This window comes from Cokeromyces recurvatus (assembly GCF_025118155.1).
Source record: "Cokeromyces recurvatus strain NRRL 2243 chromosome Unknown BX663scaffold_14, whole genome shotgun sequence".
In the NCBI taxonomy this organism is placed as follows: Eukaryota; Fungi; Mucoromycota; class Mucoromycetes; order Mucorales; family Mucoraceae; genus Cokeromyces; species Cokeromyces recurvatus.
The window spans coordinates 664,566-687,009 of NW_026251400.1; the positions used below are offsets into that span (position 1 = coordinate 664,566).

Consider the following 22,444-nt stretch of genomic DNA (forward strand, 5'->3'; position numbering starts at 1 on the left):
AGCTTTAGTCATGGCAAAGAAGGATACTCTAGTTTATGATTTAAAGAAGAGCATTTTAAAGGCAAGGATATAACATATGAAGTATACACTACTACTAATATCAAAGTACCAATAGTTAAAAACAGAATTTAAATTATAGTATCTATCTTGGCAAGTCATAATGTCGATGATATAACATAGTCGTTTTGAATTCTGGTATTATATCTGTTAATTTTAACTATTATAGAAAGGATCCTTTCAAATAAATTATCGCGTTAGATATGCTTGCTGTTAGAATGATTTCAAAGGTCTATGTCCATCTCCAATAATATTACTTGTATTAATAATCGGCTTCTAATTTGTCTCTATTTGAAGCCTGTAAAGAAAATACTATAGCCTACAGAAATATATTTGTTGATAGTTTTTAAGCAGGGCGAATTGCAGGCATAGAAAATATACTTTATCTATTTATTTTTACTACTCCTATTCTTTTGTTTCACTTTGGAGATAAAGCAATAAAATAAAATAGAAAAAAAAAAGGGGGAATATTATTAGGAAAATATGACTATCTGTTTATCTGTAGATATGAAACTAAATAACAAAAGCCATGGATGGTATGTTTTTCGATAGTTGATTTCGTTAAAGATAGTTTCTTGGTTATTGTCAACCATCATAATTAAGGTTTCTTTTGTTGTATAGTATTTTAACTAACGCCTATATAAAGGAAATAATGTGGCTTATAATAATAGAGTCAATTATGCGATGATTCTAATTCGCTGATTTAATTTTCATCTCCATACTACACTTTTAACGAATAAATAAATGTGATACAGTATTTATACTTCCAACTCCGACAATGTTAGTATTTTTTGGACGAATCAAAATTAATTTTCATATAGTTTGTTTACCTTTTTTGGATAAATAAAAAAAGAAATTCAGATACAGATGCAAAAATGGGACAAAGGAGAAATTAAATGGAGACAGAACATGAGATTTAGAAAAAAAAAAAAAAAAAAACTGCTATTTTTTTTCGTAAAGACTTCTTACCTGCAGGTATCTTTAAGCTGTCACCGGTGAAGGTGCAGCAACCACATTGGAGGTGGTGCTTTGTCACAAAGGATTTGATCGTTTACTCGCTACTCATTTCTGCACAGAGATAGTTCGACCACAACTCGAATATGGTCTAGCTATTAGTCTACCCAGTGCAAAGAATATCCAACAACTGGAATCTTGTCAAAACACATGCATAAGACGGATATTTGGTGGCTCTAGTCAATCATCAGTAAAGGTGATGCTTCATATGGTAAACCAACCATCAATGAAGGTTAGGGTGTCCATCCTGCAGACCCAATTCGTTTTCCGTGCTATTGATTTACCGGATGATACCTTGCTCGCTAAATTACTTCCTGAGCTTCAAGCCTCCACCTTCAACACTCAATGGTATAAACTCATTCAAACATCATGCTGGAGACTCTGTGCTGCCAACTCCATTCCGTTAGACCAACGCTCCTTTCGTAAACATCGTCAAGAATTTCTTGAAGAGAGTTTTCATCAGCTACGTGACGGGACACGTTCTGTTTTGCTTTCCGCTTGCCGCCCTAATCTGATTATTGATCCGATACTCTGGTTACTCATGACACACAGTGAGCGTAGTCGAACTATTCGCTGGCGTCTTGGTTGGCTGCCCGGAGGAATACCTAAAGCCTGCCCATATCATCCTCATGTACACTTTAGTCGGCCACACGTCACTGAATGCTTGCACATCCACTTCTTGATCCAGGCAGGAAATGACTCAACTAGTTGTCTCTTTAAACTTGTTAGCAGTATTCCCCCCCTTTCTTTCTCACCTTCTCTTCTTCTTCTTTTCCTTTATCTTTTTACCTCTTGTCCCGTAAGAGGGTTTTTAGATACTTTTTTTTTCACATAATCTGAACTGACCTGGGCGATCCAATATAATAAAGATATTATGTGCTCATAGGTCACTTTATAAATTTTAATTTATAAAAAAAATAATAAAAATAAAAACTGTTTAATCGTAATGACTGCAAAAAATATTTATTTAAACTCAATACAAATGATGCATTTATATAAAAGAATATAATAAGATTATGATTTAATCAGATGGGTTGATTATAAAAATGAAGATTTACAAGAATTCTACTAATTAGAGATCTCACAAATACATTCTGCGCCTCAATTTATACCAAGAGATTGCTAATAACTGTTATATCCAGGAATAATAGAAATAAAGAGCTGTTATAGAATCGTTCTTACCCACGAAAAAGAAATATTTAAATTCATTGAGCCACTACTGTATTTAATCCCAGATTAAAAAGTGCCTGAGCAAATAACATTAAAAGAAGATATTTCATGAACTATAAATTTAAAGAATTTGTATACTTCATTAACAATACTAAATATTATTATTCGATCGTAACCAATACATTCTTAATTTCTCTCTAAATTTTGGGGCACTTTTGTATAAATGAGCTTATAATATTTAAAATCATAAATAAACATAATCGACTTTCAGAACTTACTGTTCGGTCTTGTTGATTTTACTAGTCTTTTTGTAGTTTTTCATAATTATTTATTTCTTTTTTCCCCTAATATTTTAATAGTAGAGATACCACGAATAGGTTGGTGGTATCTACAACAGTCTATCCAACCTATACTTGAAAAGGTAATGTGTTACTCAAATAATTGCAAATGATGGAAACCAAGTTGCCAAATGACTGCCTTTAAGCTGTTGGCCTATCATTTTATATGCGGCTTTTTTTTTTTTTATTATTATTTCTATAAATTGTGCAATACTCTTTCCATACAACTCTGTTTTTTTTCAAAGTGCGACACTTTAATATATACATATTTTTTTTTCTTGCAAAAGTTGTATCAGATATATGCCTATATTAAGGAAGAAGGCCTTATCATCAGACGAAGAAGATAATAATATTAATAAAAGAAAAAAGAATACAAAAAAAAGAAGACCAGTTGAAGAAAAAGTTAACGACGGTAATAATATATATGAAGTTAGTATTATCAAATATATATTATTATACACTTAGAAAACTATGATTATCTATCGAATGAAGCAACAAAGACAGTAATTCAAGATAAAAAGAAGAAAGGTATATACGTATATATATATATAGTATATATTAGTATAAACATAACTGATGATTATAAAAAGCGCCATTGGATTTAAATATACAATGTGGAGTAATCACTTCAACTAATCATCTTCCTTGTAGAAGATCAATAACATGTAAAATACATTCGATGGGAGCAAAAAGAGCTGTAGAAGGAAGAAGTCAATCTTTAAATGAATTAATTTTAGTTTATCAACAAAAGAAAGATAAACAACCAGGTACATATGATATATTTATAAAATTGAATAGAGAACACATATTGATTAGAAGTAGCAACTACTGTTATTGATAATAAGAAGGAAGAAATCATAATAGATTCTGATGAAGAAACAGAACACGTTAGAATCGCTATTCAACAATTTCAACCTTATCCATTAAGTCAAAGGAAAACATTTTACGTTCAGCGTAAAAGAAAATATCATAAACTTCATTCTATATTATTACAAGCACTTACACCCAAAAGGAAGTAAGAAACAATAGGTTTAGTAGTATCAGGTGATGCTTACATAAAGAGAAAAAAAAAACAATAAATCTTGTAAACAAGGTTAAAACTGCTTCTTGTTTCTGACATGGTAATTAATGGATTGTCTATTCATCATCATATAATAAACATAAATTTGCTTTCACTTTTGAAAAAATAAAAACATCGTAAGAACATGTACATTATTATAATGAAGGGTCATAAATTTACCTATATACAGCATTTATAATGAAATAAAAAAAAAAAATCATTTTTTTTTTCTTCATAATAGATGACAAACTCTTTGCAATACTTGTAAATACACATTTATATGATAATCTTTACATGTAGACATCTCTCTTCTATGCTATTAATTCTTTATATAATGTAAAATGGCAACTCTTCTTTTAGATTCTTCTTCAGCTTTCCTTGCAATTTCTTTCCCTGATTCTTTTTGATTTTTCCTTTCTAAACGTTGACGCTCAATTGCTTTTTTCTCGATTTCTTTATATGTATGTGTAATTAATTTTTTTCCTGTATTTTGATGTCCAATGCCAAATCGATCTTGCTTCAAGACAGTTGCAATAGGATGACGACGTCCTTGACTATTTGCACCTAATCCTTCTTCATACTTCCAACCTTGTGATTGAAGCATTCTAAAACCAACATTAGTTCCATTTATTGTAAGAATATCGGGTGCTAAGGGCTGACTTGCACAACTACTATTACTACTCACTAAATGGGCTGTTCCTTGAATGTGTCTTTTGTAATCTGATTTTGGTATACTCATTTCACAACTTTTACAGAACCATGTTTCTTTTTCTACTTTATTGTTTTGTCTATTCTTAGATTGATCTTCATTATTACTGGATGATATAATGCTGCGATAAAATGAAGCTATTTCATCACCGTTCGATGTTTTTAATCTTTTTTCATTTCTTTCGTTTGTTTTTTGACTTTCAACAACAAATTCAATAGGTCGGGCGTATTTTGATATAAATGGTTTTTCTTTTATCTTTAAATCATCTTGGACTTGATTTGTTGATGAATCTGGCATAATTTTTTTTCGAAAAAAAAAAAAAAAAAAAGAATGTTTGTTGCGGTTGCTGTGAATGAAAATATCATTTTTTATTTTTAGCAAATCATTTTATATTATTCCTATCAGATGATTGATTGTTGTATGTCATCTTATATAGAATTTATTATCATTGTAACACTTTTTATTTTCACATGCAATTTTTTTTTCTTTTTTTTTTTATTTAAATATTTCTCCACATTATTATTATTCTTTCTCACCTTTTTTTTTTTCTTTTATTCACTCCCCACTCTCTTAGCACAAAAAAATGCCTGAAATTAAAATATTTTCAAGAAATGAAGTAGCAAAACATAATACTGAAGATGACTGTTGGATCATTATTGATGGTGCAGTTTATAATGTATCTACTTTTGCTCAGTTGCATCCTGGTGGTAGTCAAATATTGATTGAATTAGGCGGAAAAGATGTGACGGGTACAAATAAACGAATAAATAAAAAATATATATATTTATAATGATAATGATATACTTATATTTATTTGATCAGAGGACTTTTATGCTCTTCATAGACAAGACGTTTTAATTAAATATGCTCCACGTCTTAAAATTGGTGTGATTGAAAATGAAAAATCGCAGGTTATAATTCGTCAATCTGGTGACTTGTCTAATGTTCCTTATGCAGAGCCCAGTTATTGGATGGGATTTAAAAGCGCTTATTACAAGTACGTAAATATTATTTATACATCTTCTCCTCACTCCTCCTATTATTTCCATTTCTCCTTTTTTTTTCTTCTTCTTGCATAAATATGAATGAATGACTGTATTGATTATTATTATTATTTAATGATATAGTGAAAGCCATACTAATTTTCGTAAAGCTATTCGTGCTATCTATGATGAAATTAAACCAGAAGCAATTTTATCTGAAGATTCGGGAGCATATCCTACTAAGGAACTTTATGCAAAATTAGGTGAGGAAGGTGTATTGGCAAGTCAAATTGGTCCTGGACCTTGGCTTAAAGGTCTTAAATTACCTGGAGGTATTAAACCTGAAGATTTTGATTACTTTCATGAAAAGATTGCTCATGAGGAAACAGCAAGGCTTGGAACACCTGGATTTGCGGATGGTATTTCATCAGGTTATAGTATTGGTCTTCCACCTATTTTTAACTTTGGTAATCCTGCTTTAAAAGCAAAAGTAGTCCCAGAGGTTTTACTGGGTAAAAAACGTATTTGTTTAGCTATTACAGAACCTTATGCAGGTTCTGATGTCGCTCGTATTCGAACAACAGCCACTCGAACCCCTGATGGTAAACATTTTATCATTAATGGTGTCAAGAAGTGGATTACGAATGGTACCTTTTCTGATTACTTTACAGTAGCTGCATCTACTGATAAAGGAATTACCATGTTTTTCGTTGAACGTGATGATCATATTGAAACAAAACAAATTAAAACTTCTTATTCTCCCTCAGCTGGTACATCTTATATTACCTTTGATAATGTTAAAGTACCTGCTGAAAATATTCTTGGTAAGGAAGGAAAGGGCTTCCAGGTAATCATGTATAATTTTAACCATGAACGTTGGTATATTTGTTGTGCTGTAATCGGAGCTTCTCGTGCTGTTGTAGAGGATTGTTTTAAATGGGCTAATCAACGTAAAGTGTTTGGTAAACGTCTTATTGATCAGCCTGTTATTCGTAACAAGCTGGCTTCTATGATCTCAGAATTAGAAGCAGTTGAAAATTGGCTAGAAAACATCACTTATCAAATGTGTAATATGTCTTATATGGAACAGTCTGTTAAATTGGCAGGTCCCATTGCTTTATTAAAGTATCGTTGTACACGTGTTTCTCATCATATTGCTGATGATGCCTGTCAAATCTTTGGAGGTCGTGCTATCACAAAGACAGGTATGGGTCGTATGATTGAAGCCTTCCAAAGAACGTATAAATTCGGTTCCATTCTTGGTGGTTCAGAAGAAATTATGGCTGATCTTGGTATTCGTCAAGCTATGAAAGCCTTCCCTACTGGTGCTAAGCTTTAATAGTTTACCTTATTTTATGAATTGAATCAATATATACAAATCTCTTTCTTTTCATATAATATAATAATTGATAAAAGAAATAAATCTAATTTTAACACATACATACACGTTTTTTTTTTAATAAAAAAAAAGCATATGGAATGCAACCACTTAAACGCGCTATAGAATAAAAAAAGAGATTATATCCTCCTTTTTTTTTTTAAAAAAAAAAAGCATAAATTCACCTTTCATCTCTTCTTAAATTTTGTAATACTTTTTAATATCTTTATATAAATTACATGTCTTTTCTAAACCTTACAAGTTGGAGGTGAGATTGTATTAAATACTTTTCCTTTGAACTCGAATATGGAGCGCGACAGGTTAAAATTAAAGTTCCGGCTTTTTTTTTTCAAGGAGAACAATAAGCATGTGAAACTAAAGATGAACAATTATTTTTTATTGTGCAGTGACACAATAATAAAAGCTGTCTTTTATTATTTGTACATGAAGATGTTTTCATAAATACAAATAGCTTATGAACAAAAAAAAAAAAAAAAAAAAAGTTTGAAATTTACAGTACAAACAAGCGCTGATAATTAATTTTTGCTTGGTAACTTTTCGCCATTTATGTATATAACAAAAACCTAAACAAAAAAGCTAACTTTATTTCAAAACCTAGTCGGATACTGAGACAGATATTAAAACGGATATATTCCCAGATTACTAAAATAGGATGTAGGAATCTTAAAAGAATAAGTTTTTTTTTTTTTTTTGTTTTTTTTTTTGTAACCATATTCTCGCCCTCTTCCTTTCCTTCCTCTTTTATTTATTCTTTCAACAAAATATATTTATTTATTTTAAACTAAATGACTACAGGAACTGTTTCAGCTCAGAACTCGGAGGATATCGCCTTTGCTCGTGCTCTTCATGGTGACAAAATTAAAAAGGGACTTTTAGCCAACTTATCTTCAAAGAATGCAGATGTACATAACGTTGCCACTGACACTTACCTTAAGATGTGGAAGAATGCAGATGAAGAAACAAAAGAAGATGAATCAAAGAGATTAGATGGTTATACTTCTCTTGTTAACTCTTATTATAACTTGGCTACTGACTTTTATGAATATGGTAAATTGAGGGGAGAAAAAAAATTTTTTTTTTTTTTGTTTTCACTTTGCAATTGATACGTGCCTTTAACACTTTTCCTCTTTTTTTTATTTTATTTCATTTTATTTTGTCTTTGAATTAACTATTAGGTTGGGGAAGCAGTTTTCACTTTTGTCGTTATTATGTGGGTGAAGAATTCAATCGTGCTATTGCTCGTCATGAACATTATTTAGCTGCTAATATTGGTATTAAAAGTGATATGCGTGTACTCGATGTAGGTTGTGGTGTGGGTGGTCCTGCTCGTGAAATTGCTCATTTTACTGGTGCTCATGTCACTGGTTTAAATAATAATGCTTATCAAGTTCAAAGAGCTACTTATTATGCTGCTAAAGAGTTATTACAAGATCAAACCGAATTTGTTAAGGTAATAATGAACTCATAACATTATTTTCCACTCTTTATATATATATATTTATCTAAATTTAATATATGATGATTAGGGTAATTTTATGGAAATGCCTTTTGAAGATAATAGTTTTGATGCTGTCTATGCTATTGAAGCTACCTGTCATGCACCTGTATTTGAAGGTGTTTATGGTGAAATCTACCGTGTCTTAAAACCTGGAGGTAGTTTTGGTTGTTATGAATGGTGTATGACTGATAATTTCGATGAAAATAATCCTGAACATAAGAGAATTGCTCATGAAATTGAAATTGGTAATGGTATTCCCAAGATGCGTACCACAAAAGAATGTGTTCAAGCCTTGAAGAATGTTGGTTTTGATGTCTTGATGAACCAAGACCTTGCTGATATGGGAGATGCTATTCAATGGTATTATCCCCTTGAAGGTGATATTCGTAAATGTCAAACATTTAAGGATGTGTTTACTACGTTGGCTATGACTAAGCTGGGTCGTTTTACGACTACTAATGTTGTTCGTCTTTTGGAAAAGATCGGTTTAGCTCCAAAGGGTACTGTTGAAACTCAAAAGGTTTTAGAAACTGCTGCTGATGCCTTGGTTGCTGGTGCTCGATTAAACCTATTTACCCCTATGTTCTTCTTTGTTGCCAAGAAGCCCGAGTAAAGGAAGAAAAAAAAAAAAACTTTAAAAAGTAAAAAAAAATAAAAATTATTTATTACTGTACATAAAAGCTTGTCAATTTAATAAATATAAAACATATTATCAAAATACGGGAAAGAGATCTATTATGGGTTTACATAATAGGAAAACAAAAAAAAAGAGATGCATATAAAAATCAAAGCATAATATCATATTACATATTTGATTTAATAGAGTCTACCACTAGATGAATTGTAATTCATATGAGAATACCACAAAAGACGATATGGCTGCTTCCCATCAACTGAAGAATGAAGGAGAAATGTATCAGGACTATTATCTTTATTATTATTACGAGAGTAGTACTGAACATCATCATGATATGGGTTCTAGAGAAAGTATCCATTTTTTTTTATTATGATTAGGAAGAGAAGAAGAAGGTGATGATTTATTTTGATCCATAGTAGGATTACGATTATGTGTCCTTTTAAGTTGATCAAGGTTATCTGTTCTTGAAAATTGTTTATCACGCAATATCATAACAATAAGACCTCTCTAGAATGTCTTTTTTTTTTTCAAATGTTCTAAACGTTTTAAAAGATTTAGCACATGAAGGTAAAGGACAAGTATAGATTTTATGATCGTTAAGGGGAGGGGAAATATTCCTTGCCCATTACTATTACAAGATGATATATTGAAATGATGAGAGAATAGCAAATAAAATCAAAAGAGTCCTCAGAAAGGTATTTATTCCAATACAAGACATCGACACTGCCCTTCCTCTTCTTCTTTGACGTTGTTTATAAGTAGGTGATCTATCAAAGAATAAAAAGAGACCGAAAATCATTTGTTGTTGTTGTTGTTGTTGTCTATTATCATAAGGGGCTAATTTAGGTGATGTATGAGCAGAGATATTTTTTTTTGGCTATTAAGGGAAGAGACGATAGGGATTGACTGAATCTATGTCTTTCTTGTATAAAATGGCTCAAAGTCAGTCCAATGATTCAATATAAGAGATAAGTCATCTAAAATAGACATAATTTACATATGCCTATATAAATTTACAAAATGTATATGCATATAAAGGGTTAATACCTTGTTTATCATTAAAAAGAAAACAAAAATATAAATATAAATATAGTATATGCTTTATATACATATATAGCATTAATATATAACCTTTATAGTTGACTTTAGGGCATATAATGTTTATTAAATTATACAGAGAGATCTTTTTTTTTTTTTTTTTTTTTTTTTGTATACAGTTGAAGAATTTAATTACCTGCTGTAGCAGTCATAGTAGAATTAGTATTAGTAGTAATGTAATTAGGAGTATTATTATGAATGGAAGAAGAAGACGTAGAAGATTCGATGATCAATGAAGAATGATTACTATTAGTACTACTACTACTAATACTACTACTACTACTATTATTATTATTATTAATATTACTACTACTTTTTAAATTTTCATCTAGTGCGTTAGCAATAGCCACAGCTGAAATTGAAATAGCTTTCTTGAGCTGATCAAATAAATCTTGTGTTGTGTCCAAAGATAAAGAAGTTGCTGGTTCTGCAATAGCGACACTAGTTGGCTCCAGTTTCATCTTTTCTCTTTTTAAATCTCTTTCCAATGCATCCAAGAAAAGTCGATCATGAGGTACAGAAAACCAAAAGAAGACCTTTTGCTTCTTTTGTGTTCTTATGCAATTATTCTTGTAGAGCATCTCAAGGAAGGATGACTTGGGTTCCTCAAGTGAGGCATCTATGCCAGGCTTCAAATTGCGTAAATCAGAGAATATACCTTCTTCAAATTTTTTTAAATTTGTTACTGGTCTACCAAAGAGATGGAAACGATACAAGAGGCAACGAACGATATCTGTTCCTGTCACATGAAACAGATCATTCCAAAAGACACAAGAGATATTTTCCCCTGTTGGTAAATGAAACGATTTGACTTGTTGATGAGGATCCCAATAGCTTGTAGCTGTACCTAAAAAATATTTGAGTTCATCCATTTGTTTCAAACGCTCCTCTGTATTATCATTTGTTGGTGCTGGAAGTCTAACAGAAGTTGTATTCAAGGCTATTGTAGAAACAATTGGAACTGAATGTAATATTTGCTTTTCATTACTAAATCTTTCATCTTTTTGTTGGTTACTGAGCATTCAAAATAAAATGATTATTATAGATTTAACGAATATTATATAAATATATAAACGTATAAAAAGAAAAAAAAAGGTAAAATAAAGTCTGGAATTCAACCAAATTATAAGTCGGAACAAAAGTAAGGGGTTAAAAAGGGGGAGAGAGAGTGAGAGAGAAAGAGAGAGAGAAAAAAAAAAGGGGGGAAAGAGTGGGTTATGTAAACTACAGAAGGATTTTACCATTTCTAACCATGTATATGATGTTTAAGAGCACATTTTTTTCCTTTTATGGATAATAAAATAGGGGTTGAATATTAAAAGTTTAAAAAGAAAAAAAAAAGTCTAAAGTAGACAGGTATTTATTATATTAGATATATAAAGGGAAGGGAAAAATAGTTTCAGCGTTAAATATTTCAATTTGCCTGACATCATAACATTTTTTTTTATTAATTTTTCTTCTCCTGACTGCGTGTACATCTCCTGAAAAAAAGGGTAAGTTATTTTTTGTTTCAAATCATTTAGCACTACTCAATTAAATAGCTTGAATATAACTATTTCTAATATAAAGTATTGTTGTCTAAAATATATAATAAACTTGACACGTATAATATAGAACAAAATTCACTTTATCATAAGCTTAAATAATAGTTTCTTAATAAATAAATAAAAAAAGGAGGGGGGTACTTTAAAATTCAAATGATGTATACACCTTTTTTTTTTTTAAGAAAAAAGGTGTATACATCATTTGAATTTTAAAGTACCCCCCCTCCTTTTTTTTTTATTTATTAAGAAAACTATTATTTAAGATTATGAAAAGTGAATTTTGTTCTATATTATACGTGTCAAGTTTATTATATATTTAGACAACAATACTTTATATTAGAAATAGTTATATTCAAGCTATTTAATTGAGTAGTGCTAAATGATTTGAAACAAAAAATAACTTACCCTTTTTTCAGGAGATGTACACGCAGTCAGGAGAAGAAAAATTAATAAAAAAAAATGTTATGATGTCAGGCAAATTGAAATATTTAACGCTGAAACTATTTTTCCCTTCCCTTTATATATCTAATATAATAAATACCTGTCTACTTTAGACTTTTTTTTTTCTTTTTAAACTTTTATATTCAACCCCTATTTTATTATCCATAAAAGGAAAAAATGTGCTCTTAAACATCATATACATGTTAGAAATGGTAAAATCCTTCTGTAGTTTACATAACCCACTCTTTCCCCCTTTTTTTTTCTCTCTCTCTTTCTCTCTCACTCTCTCTCCCCCTTTTTAACCCCTTACTTTTGTTCCGACTTATAATTTGGTTGAATTCCAGACTTTATTTACCTTTTTTTTTCTTTTTATACGTTTATATATTTATATAATATTCGTTAAATCTATAATAATCATTTTATTTTGAATGCTCAGTAACCAACAAAAAGATGAAAGATTTAGTAATGAAAAGCAAATATTACATTCAGTTCCAATTGTTTCTACAATAGCCTTGAATACAACTTCTGTTAGACTTCCAGCACCAACAAATGATAATACAGAGGAGCGTTTGAAACAAATGGATGAACTCAAATTTTTTAGGTACAGCTACAAGCTATTGGGATCCTCATCAACAAGTCAAATCGTTTCATTTACCAACAGGGGAAAATATCTCTTGTGTCTTTTGGAATGATCTGTTTCATGTGACAGGAACAGATATCGTTCGTTGCCTCTTGTATCGTTTCCATCTCTTTGGTAGACAGTAACAAATTTAAAAAAATTTGAAGAAGGTATATTCTCTGATTTACGCAATTTGAAGCCTGGCATAGATGCCTCACTTGAGGAACCCAAGTCATCCTTCCTTGAGATGCTCTACAAGAATAATTGCATAAGAACACAAAAGAAGCAAAAGGTCTTCTTTTGGTTTTCTGTACCTCATGATCGACTTTTCTTGGATGCATTGGAAAGAGATTTAAAAAGAGAAAAGATGAAACTGGAGCCAACTAGTGTCGCTATTGCAGAACCAGCAACTTCTTTATCTTTGGACACAACACAAGATTTATTTGATCAGCTCAAGAAAGCTATTTCAATTTCAGCTGTGGCTATTGCTAACGCACTAGATGAAAATTTAAAAAGTAGTAGTAATATTAATAATAATAATAATAGTAGTAGTAGTAGTATTAGTAGTAGTAGTACTAATAGTAATCATTCTTCATTGATCATCGAATCTTCTACGTCTTCTTCTTCCATTCATAATAATACTCCTAATTACATTACTACTAATACTAATTCTACTATGACTGCTACAGCAGGTAATTAAATTCTTCAACTGTATACAAAAAAAAAAAAAAAAAAAAAAAAAAGATCTCTCTGTATAATTTAATAAACATTATATGCCCTAAAGTCAACTATAAAGGTTATATATTAATGCTATATATGTATATAAAGCATATACTATATTTATATTTATATTTTTGTTTTCTTTTTAATGATAAACAAGGTATTAACCCTTTATATGCATATACATTTTGTAAATTTATATAGGCATATGTAAATTATGTCTATTTTAGATGACTTATCTCTTATATTGAATCATTGGACTGACTTTGAGCCATTTTATACAAGAAAGACATAGATTCAGTCAATCCCTATCGTCTCTTCCCTTAATAGCCAAAAAAAAATATCTCTGCTCATACATCACCTAAATTAGCCCCTTATGATAATAGACAACAACAACAACAACAACAAATGATTTTCGGTCTCTTTTTATTCTTTGATAGATCACCTACTTATAAACAACGTCAAAGAAGAAGAGGAAGGGCAGTGTCGATGTCTTGTATTGGAATAAATACCTTTCTGAGGACTCTTTTGATTTTATTTGCTATTCTCTCATCATTTCAATATATCATCTTGTAATAGTAATGGGCAAGGAATATTTCCCCTCCCCTTAACGATCATAAAATCTATACTTGTCCTTTACCTTCATGTGCTAAATCTTTTAAAACGTTTAGAACATTTGAAAAAAAAAAAGACATTCTAGAGAGGTCTTATTGTTATGATATTGCGTGATAAACAATTTTCAAGAACAGATAACCTTGATCAACTTAAAAGGACACATAATCGTAATCCTACTATGGATCAAAATAAATCATCACCTTCTTCTTCTCTTCCTAATCATAATAAAAAAAAATGGATACTTTCTCTAGAACCCATATCATGATGATGTTCAGTACTACTCTCGTAATAATAATAAAGATAATAGTCCTGATACATTTCTCCTTCATTCTTCAGTTGATGGGAAGCAGCCATATCGTCTTTTGTGGTATTCTCATATGAATTACAATTCATCTAGTGGTAGACTCTATTAAATCAAATATGTAATATGATATTATGCTTTGATTTTTATATGCATCTCTTTTTTTTTGTTTTCCTATTATGTAAACCCATAATAGATCTCTTTCCCGTATTTTGATAATATGTTTTATATTTATTAAATTGACAAGCTTTTATGTACAGTAATAAATAATTTTTATTTTTTTTACTTTTTAAAGTTTTTTTTTTTTTCTTCCTTTACTCGGGCTTCTTGGCAACAAAGAAGAACATAGGGGTAAATAGGTTTAATCGAGCACCAGCAACCAAGGCATCAGCAGCAGTTTCTAAAACCTTTTGAGTTTCAACAGTACCCTTTGGAGCTAAACCGATCTTTTCCAAAAGACGAACAACATTAGTAGTCGTAAAACGACCCAGCTTAGTCATAGCCAACGTAGTAAACACATCCTTAAATGTTTGACATTTACGAATATCACCTTCAAGGGGATAATACCATTGAATAGCATCTCCCATATCAGCAAGGTCTTGGTTCATCAAGACATCAAAACCAACATTCTTCAAGGCTTGAACACATTCTTTTGTGGTACGCATCTTGGGAATACCATTACCAATTTCAATTTCATGAGCAATTCTCTTATGTTCAGGATTATTTTCATCGAAATTATCAGTCATACACCATTCATAACAACCAAAACTACCTCCAGGTTTTAAGACACGGTAGATTTCACCATAAACACCTTCAAATACAGGTGCATGACAGGTAGCTTCAATAGCATAGACAGCATCAAAACTATTATCTTCAAAAGGCATTTCCATAAAATTACCCTAATCATCATATATTAAATTTAGATAAATATATATATATAAAGAGTGGAAAATAATGTTATGAGTTCATTATTACCTTAACAAATTCGGTTTGATCTTGTAATAACTCTTTAGCAGCATAATAAGTAGCTCTTTGAACTTGATAAGCATTATTATTTAAACCAGTGACATGAGCACCAGTAAAATGAGCAATTTCACGAGCAGGACCACCCACACCACAACCTACATCGAGTACACGCATATCACTTTTAATACCAATATTAGCAGCTAAATAATGTTCATGACGAGCAATAGCACGATTGAATTCTTCACCCACATAATAACGACAAAAGTGAAAACTGCTTCCCCAACCTAATAGTTAATTCAAAGACAAAATAAAATGAAATAAAATAAAAAAAAGAGGAAAAGTGTTAAAGGCACGTATCAATTGCAAAGTGAAAACAAAAAAAAAAAAAATTTTTTTTCTCCCCTCAATTTACCATATTCATAAAAGTCAGTAGCCAAGTTATAATAAGAGTTAACAAGAGAAGTATAACCATCTAATCTCTTTGATTCATCTTCTTTTGTTTCTTCATCTGCATTCTTCCACATCTTAAGGTAAGTGTCAGTGGCAACGTTATGTACATCTGCATTCTTTGAAGATAAGTTGGCTAAAAGTCCCTTTTTAATTTTGTCACCATGAAGAGCACGAGCAAAGGCGATATCCTCCGAGTTCTGAGCTGAAACAGTTCCTGTAGTCATTTAGTTTAAAATAAATAAATATATTTTGTTGAAAGAATAAATAAAAGAGGAAGGAAAGGAAGAGGGCGAGAATATGGTTACAAAAAAAAAAACAAAAAAAAAAAAAAACTTATTCTTTTAAGATTCCTACATCCTATTTTAGTAATCTGGGAATATATCCGTTTTAATATCTGTCTCAGTATCCGACTAGGTTTTGAAATAAAGTTAGCTTTTTTGTTTAGGTTTTTGTTATATACATAAATGGCGAAAAGTTACCAAGCAAAAATTAATTATCAGCGCTTGTTTGTACTGTAAATTTCAAACTTTTTTTTTTTTTTTTTTTTGTTCATAAGCTATTTGTATTTATGAAAACATCTTCATGTACAAATAATAAAAGACAGCTTTTATTATTGTGTCACTGCACAATAAAAAATAATTGTTCATCTTTAGTTTCACATGCTTATTGTTCTCCTTGAAAAAAAAAAGCCGGAACTTTAATTTTAACCTGTCGCGCTCCATATTCGAGTTCAAAGGAAAAGTATTTAATACAATCTCACCTCCAACTTGTAAGGTTTAGAAAAGACATGTAATTTATATAAAGATATTAAAAAGTATTACAAAATTTAAGAAGAGATGAAAGGTGAATTTATGCTTTTTTTTTTTAAAAAAAAAAAGGAGGATATAATCTCTTTTTTTATTCTATAGCGCGTTTAAGTGGTTGCATTCCATATGCTTTTTTTTTTATTAAAAAAAAAACGTGTATGTATGTGTTAAAATTAGATTTATTTCTTTTATCAATTATTATATTATATGAAAAGAAAGAGATTTGTATATATTGATTCAATTCATAAAATAAGGTAAACTATTAAAGCTTAGCACCAGTAGGGAAGGCTTTCATAGCTTGACGAATACCAAGATCAGCCATAATTTCTTCTGAACCACCAAGAATGGAACCGAATTTATACGTTCTTTGGAAGGCTTCAATCATACGACCCATACCTGTCTTTGTGATAGCACGACCTCCAAAGATTTGACAGGCATCATCAGCAATATGATGAGAAACACGTGTACAACGATACTTTAATAAAGCAATGGGACCTGCCAATTTAACAGACTGTTCCATATAAGACATATTACACATTTGATAAGTGATGTTTTCTAGCCAATTTTCAACTGCTTCTAATTCTGAGATCATAGAAGCCAGCTTGTTACGAATAACAGGCTGATCAATAAGACGTTTACCAAACACTTTACGTTGATTAGCCCATTTAAAACAATCCTCTACAACAGCACGAGAAGCTCCGATTACAGCACAACAAATATACCAACGTTCATGGTTAAAATTATACATGATTACCTGGAAGCCCTTTCCTTCCTTACCAAGAATATTTTCAGCAGGTACTTTAACATTATCAAAGGTAATATAAGATGTACCAGCTGAGGGAGAATAAGAAGTTTTAATTTGTTTTGTTTCAATATGATCATCACGTTCAACGAAAAACATGGTAATTCCTTTATCAGTAGATGCAGCTACTGTAAAGTAATCAGAAAAGGTACCATTCGTAATCCACTTCTTGACACCATTAATGATAAAATGTTTACCATCAGGGGTTCGAGTGGCTGTTGTTCGAATACGAGCGACATCAGAACCTGCATAAGGTTCTGTAATAGCTAAACAAATACGTTTTTTACCCAGTAAAACCTCTGGGACTACTTTTGCTTTTAAAGCAGGATTACCAAAGTTAAAAATAGGTGGAAGACCAATACTATAACCTGATGAAATACCATCCGCAAATCCAGGTGTTCCAAGCCTTGCTGTTTCCTCATGAGCAATCTTTTCATGAAAGTAATCAAAATCTTCAGGTTTAATACCTCCAGGTAATTTAAGACCTTTAAGCCAAGGTCCAGGACCAATTTGACTTGCCAATACACCTTCCTCACCTAATTTTGCATAAAGTTCCTTAGTAGGATATGCTCCCGAATCTTCAGATAAAATTGCTTCTGGTTTAATTTCATCATAGATAGCACGAATAGCTTTACGAAAATTAGTATGGCTTTCACTATATCATTAAATAATAATAATAATCAATACAGTCATTCATTCATATTTATGCAAGAAGAAGAAAAAAAAAGGAGAAATGGAAATAATAGGAGGAGTGAGGAGAAGATGTATAAATAATATTTACGTACTTGTAATAAGCGCTTTTAAATCCCATCCAATAACTGGGCTCTGCATAAGGAACATTAGACAAGTCACCAGATTGACGAATTATAACCTGCGATTTTTCATTTTCAATCACACCAATTTTAAGACGTGGAGCATATTTAATTAAACGTCTTGTCTATGAAGAGCATAAAAGTCCTCTGATCAAATAAATATAAGTATATCATTATCATTATAAATATATATATTTTTTTATTTATTCGTTTATTTGTACCCGTCACATCTTTTCCGCCTAATTCAATCAATATTTGACTACCACCAGGATGCAACTGAGCAAAAGTAGATACATTATAAACTGCACCATCAATAATGATCCAACAGTCATCTTCAGTATTATGTTTTGCTACTTCATTTCTTGAAAATATTTTAATTTCAGGCATTTTTTGTGCTAAGAGAGTGGGGAGTGAATAAAAGAAAAAAAAAAAGGTGAGAAAGAATAATAATAATGTGGAGAAATATTTAAATAAAAAAAAAAAGAAAAAAAATTGCATGTGAAAATAAAAAGTGTTACAATGATAATAAATTCTATATAAGATGACATACAACAATCAATCATCTGATAGGAATAATATAAAATGATTTGCTAAAATAAAAAATGATATTTTCATTCACAGCAACCGCAACAAACATTCTTTTTTTTTTTTTTTTTTCGAAAAAAATTATGCCAGATTCATCAACAAATCAAGTCCAAGATGATTTAAAGATAAAAGAAAACCATTTATATCAAATACGCCCGACCTATTGAATTTGTTGTTGAAAGTCAAAAAACAAACGAAGAAATGAAAAAAGATTAAAACATCGAACGGTGATGAAATAGCTTCATTTTATCGCAGCATTATATCATCCAGTAATAATGAAGATCAATCTAAGAATAGACAAAACAATAAAGTAGAAAAAGAAACATGGTTCTGTAAAAGTTGTGAAATGAGTATACCAAAATCAGATTACAAAAGACACATTCAAGGAACAGCCCATTTAGTGAGTAGTAATAGTAGTTGTGCAAGTCAGCCCTTAGCACCCGATATTCTTACAATAAATGGAACTAATGTTGGTTTTAGAATGCTTCAATCACAAGGTTGGAAGTATGAAGAAGGATTAGGTGCAAATAGTCAAGGACGTCGTCATCCTATTGCAACTGTCTTGAAGCAAGATCGATTTGGCATTGGACATCAAAATACAGGAAAAAATTAATTACACATACATATAAAGAAATCGAGAAAAAGCAATTGAGCGTCAACGTTTAGAAAGGAAAAATCAAAAAGAATCAGGGAAAGAAATTGCAAGGAAAGCTGAAGAAGAATCTAAAGAAGAGTTGCCATTTTACATTATATAAAGAATTAATAGCATAGAAGAGAGATGTCTACATGTAAAGATTATCATATAAATGTGTATTTACAAGTATTGCAAAGAGTTTGTCATCTATTATGAAGAAAAAAAAAATGATTTTTTTTTTTTATTTCATTATAAATGCTGTATATAGGTAAATTTATGACCTTCATTATAATAATGTACATGTTCTTACGATGTTTTTATTTTTCAAAGTGAAGCAAATTTATGTTTATTATATGATGATGAATAGACAATCCATTAATTACCATGTCAGAAACAGAGCAGTTTTAACCTTGTTTACAAGATTTATTGTTTTTTTTTTCTCTTTATGTAAGCATCACCTGATACTACTAACCTATTGTTTCTTACTTCCTTTGGGTTGTAAGTGCTTGTATAATATAGAATGAAGTTTATGATATTTTCTTTTACGCTGAACGTAAAATGTTTCCTTTGACTTAATGGATAAGGTTGAAATTGTTGAATAGCGATTCTAACGTGTTCTGTTTCTTCATCAGAATCTATTATTGATTTCTTCCTCTTTTATCAATAACAGTAGTTGCTACTTCTAATCAATATGTGTTCTCTATTCATTTTATAAATATATCATATGTACTGGTTGTTTATCTTTCTTTTGTTGATAAACTAAAATTAATTCATTAAAGATTGACTTCTTCCTTCTACAGCTCTTTTTGCTCCCATCGAATGTATTTACATGTTATTGATCTTCTACAAGGAAGATGATTAGTTGAAGTGATTACTCCACATTGTATATTTAAATCCAATGGCGCTTTTATAATCATCAGTTATGTTTACTAATATATACTATATATATATATACGTATATACCTTTTTCTTTTTATCTTGAATTACTGTCTTTGTTGCTTCATTCGATAGATAATCATAGTTTTCTAAGTGTTATAATATATATATTTGATAATACTAACTTCATATATATTATTACCGTCGTTACTTTTTCTTCAACTGGTCTTCTTTTTTTGTATTCTTTTTTCTTTTATTATTTATTATCTTCTTCGTCTGATGATAAGGCCTTCTTCCTTAATATAGGCATATATCTGATACAACTTTGCAAGAAAAAAAATATGTATATATTAAAGTGTCGCACTTTGAAAAAAAACAGAGTTGTATGGAAGAGTATTGCACAATTTATAGAAATAATAAAAAAAAAAAAAGCCGCATATAAAATGATAGGCCAACAGCTTAAAGGCAGTCATTTGGCAACTTGGTTTCCATCATTTGCAATTATTTGAGTAACACATTACCTTTTCAAGTATAGGTTGGATAGACTGTTGTAGATACCACCAACCTATTCGTGGTATCTCTACTATTAAAATATTAGGGGAAAAAGAAATAAATATTATGAAAAACTACAAAAAGACTAGTAAATCAACAAGACGAACAGTAAGTTCTGAAAGTCGATTATGTTTATTTATGATTTTAAATATTATAAGCTCATTTATACAAAAGTGCCCCAAAATTTAGAGAGAAATAAGAATGTATTGGTTACGATCGAATAATAATATTTAGTATTGTTAATGAAGTATACAAATTCTTTAAATTTATAGTTCATGAAATATCTTCTTTTATGTTATTTGCTCAGGCACTTTTTAATCTGGGATTAAATACCAGTAGTGGCTCAATGAATTTAAATATTTCTTTTTCGTGGGTAAGAACGATTCTATAACAGCTCTTTATTTCTATTATTCCTGGATATAACAGTTATTAGCAATCTCTTGGTATAAATTGAGGCGCAGAATGTATTTGTGAGATCTCTAATTAGTAGAATTCTTGTAAATCTTCATTTTTATAATCAACCCATCTGATTAAATCATAATCTTTTATATTCTTTTATATAAATGCATCATTTGTATTGAGTTTAAATAAATATTTTTTGCAGTCATTACGATTAAACAGTATTTTTTTTATTATTTTTTTATAAATTAAAAATTTATAAAGTGACCTATGAGCACATAATATCTTTATTATATTGGATCGCCCAGGTCAGTTCAGATTATGTGAAAAAAAAAGTATCTAAAAACCCTCTTACGGGACAAGAGGTAAAAAGATAAAGGAAAAGAAGAAGAAGAGAAGAAAAAGGGGGGGGAATACTGCTAACAAGTTTAAAGAGACAACTAGTTTGAGTCATTTCCTGCCTGGATCAAGAAGTGGATGTGCAAGCATTCAGTGACGTGTGGCCGACTAAAGTGTACATGAGGATGATATGGGCAGGCTTTAGGTATTCCTCCGGGCAGCCAACCAAGACGCCAGCGAATAGTTCGACTACGCTCACTGTGTGTCATGAGTAACCAGAGTATCGGATCAATAATCAGATTAGGGCGGCAAGCGAAAGCAAAACAGAACGTGTCCCGTCACGTAGCTGATGAAAACTCTCTTCAGAAATTCTTGACGATGTTTACGAAAGGAGCGTTGGTCTAACGGAATGGAGTTGGCAGCACAGAGTCTCCAGCATGATGTTGAATGAGTTTAATACATTGAGTGTTGAAGGTGGAGGGCTGAAGCTCAGGAAAGTAATTTAGCGAGCAAGGTATCATCCGGTAAATCAATAGCACGGAAACGAATTGGGTCTGCAGGATGGACACCTAACCTTCATTGATGGTTGGTTTACCATATGAAGCATCACCTTTACTGATGATTGACTAGAGCCACCAAATATCCGTCTTATGCATGTGTTTTGACAAGATTCCAGTTGTTGGATATTCTTTGCACTGGGTAGACTAATAGCTAGACCATATTCGAGTTGTGGTCGAACTATCTCTGTGCAGAAATGAGTAGCGAGTAAACGATCAAATCCTTTGTGACAAAGCACCACCTCCAATGTGGTTGCTGCACCTTCACCGGTGACAGCTTAAAGATACCTGCAGAATAAGTCTTTACGAAAAGAACAGCAATTTTTTTTTTTTTGATTCTGTCTCCATTTAATTTTCCTTTGTCCCATTTTTGCATCGTATTTGAATTTTCTTTTTTATTCATCCAAAAGGTAAACAAACTATATGAAAATTAATTTTGATTCGTCAAAAATACTAACATTGT

At 30.7% G+C, this 22,444-nt stretch overlaps 9 protein-coding genes across 9 annotated transcripts; 4 read left to right on the plus strand and 5 right to left on the minus strand.

Moving 5' to 3' along the window:
• Window positions 1-586: 586 nt before the first annotated feature.
• Window positions 587-2,453, plus strand: BX663DRAFT_543511 (uncharacterized protein; the record flags this gene model as incomplete). The annotated part of the gene is made up of 4 exons (XM_051530848.1): window positions 587-593; window positions 1,018-1,032; window positions 1,059-1,870; window positions 2,148-2,453. The coding sequence occupies 4 exons, from the start codon at window positions 587-589 to the stop codon at window positions 2,217-2,219; spliced, it is 906 nt and encodes a 301-aa protein (XP_051382527.1). The 3' UTR covers window positions 2,220-2,453.
• A 1,354-nt stretch (window positions 2,454-3,807) lies between these two features.
• Window positions 3,808-4,676, minus strand: BX663DRAFT_78698 (uncharacterized protein). Its single transcript, XM_051532323.1, has one exon. It carries the CDS (start codon window positions 4,643-4,645, stop codon window positions 3,959-3,961), a length of 687 nt encoding a protein of 228 aa, XP_051382528.1. The 5' UTR covers window positions 4,646-4,676; the 3' UTR covers window positions 3,808-3,958.
• Window positions 4,677-4,838: 162 nt separating this feature from the next.
• On the plus strand, window positions 4,839-6,770 carry BX663DRAFT_511424 (acyl-CoA dehydrogenase/oxidase). The gene is made up of 3 exons (XM_051527888.1): window positions 4,839-5,097; window positions 5,171-5,345; window positions 5,476-6,770. Exons 1-3 carry the CDS (start codon window positions 4,932-4,934, stop codon window positions 6,668-6,670), a joined length of 1,536 nt encoding a protein of 511 aa, XP_051382529.1. The 5' UTR covers window positions 4,839-4,931; the 3' UTR covers window positions 6,671-6,770.
• Window positions 6,771-10,463: 3,693 nt separating this feature from the next.
• BX663DRAFT_407516 (transcription factor, STE-like protein) lies at window positions 10,464-10,844 on the minus strand (the record flags this gene model as incomplete). The annotated part of the gene is made up of 1 exon (XM_051522264.1): window positions 10,464-10,844. A coding segment is annotated over one exon (381 nt), but the record flags the coding sequence as incomplete, so codon positions are not given.
• A 1,686-nt stretch (window positions 10,845-12,530) lies between these two features.
• On the plus strand, window positions 12,531-12,713 carry BX663DRAFT_435727 (STE like transcription factor-domain-containing protein; the record flags this gene model as incomplete). Its single annotated transcript, XM_051523141.1, has 1 exon — window positions 12,531-12,713. The coding sequence occupies one exon, from the start codon at window positions 12,531-12,533 to the stop codon at window positions 12,711-12,713; it is 183 nt and encodes a 60-aa protein (XP_051382531.1).
• Window positions 12,714-16,587: 3,874 nt separating this feature from the next.
• Window positions 16,588-18,518, minus strand: BX663DRAFT_511431 (acyl-CoA dehydrogenase/oxidase). Its single transcript, XM_051527889.1, has 3 exons — window positions 18,268-18,518; window positions 18,013-18,164; window positions 16,588-17,882 (listed from the first exon to the last, which is right to left on the minus strand). The coding sequence occupies exons 1-3, from the start codon at window positions 18,424-18,426 to the stop codon at window positions 16,688-16,690; spliced, it is 1,506 nt and encodes a 501-aa protein (XP_051382532.1). The 5' UTR covers window positions 18,427-18,518; the 3' UTR covers window positions 16,588-16,687.
• A 189-nt stretch (window positions 18,519-18,707) lies between these two features.
• BX663DRAFT_552460 (uncharacterized protein) lies at window positions 18,708-19,237 on the plus strand (the record flags this gene model as incomplete). The annotated part of the gene is made up of 2 exons (XM_051531367.1): window positions 18,708-18,731; window positions 18,836-19,237. 2 exons carry the CDS (start codon window positions 18,708-18,710, stop codon window positions 19,235-19,237), a joined length of 426 nt encoding a protein of 141 aa, XP_051382533.1.
• A 2,288-nt stretch (window positions 19,238-21,525) lies between these two features.
• On the minus strand, window positions 21,526-21,714 carry BX663DRAFT_435503 (uncharacterized protein; the record flags this gene model as incomplete). Its single annotated transcript, XM_051523121.1, has 1 exon — window positions 21,526-21,714. A coding segment is annotated over one exon (189 nt), but the record flags the coding sequence as incomplete, so codon positions are not given.
• Window positions 21,715-21,953: 239 nt separating this feature from the next.
• BX663DRAFT_435651 (uncharacterized protein) lies at window positions 21,954-22,208 on the minus strand (the record flags this gene model as incomplete). The annotated part of the gene is made up of 1 exon (XM_051523137.1): window positions 21,954-22,208. A coding segment is annotated over one exon (255 nt), but the record flags the coding sequence as incomplete, so codon positions are not given.
• Between the last annotated feature and the right edge of the window lie 236 nt (window positions 22,209-22,444).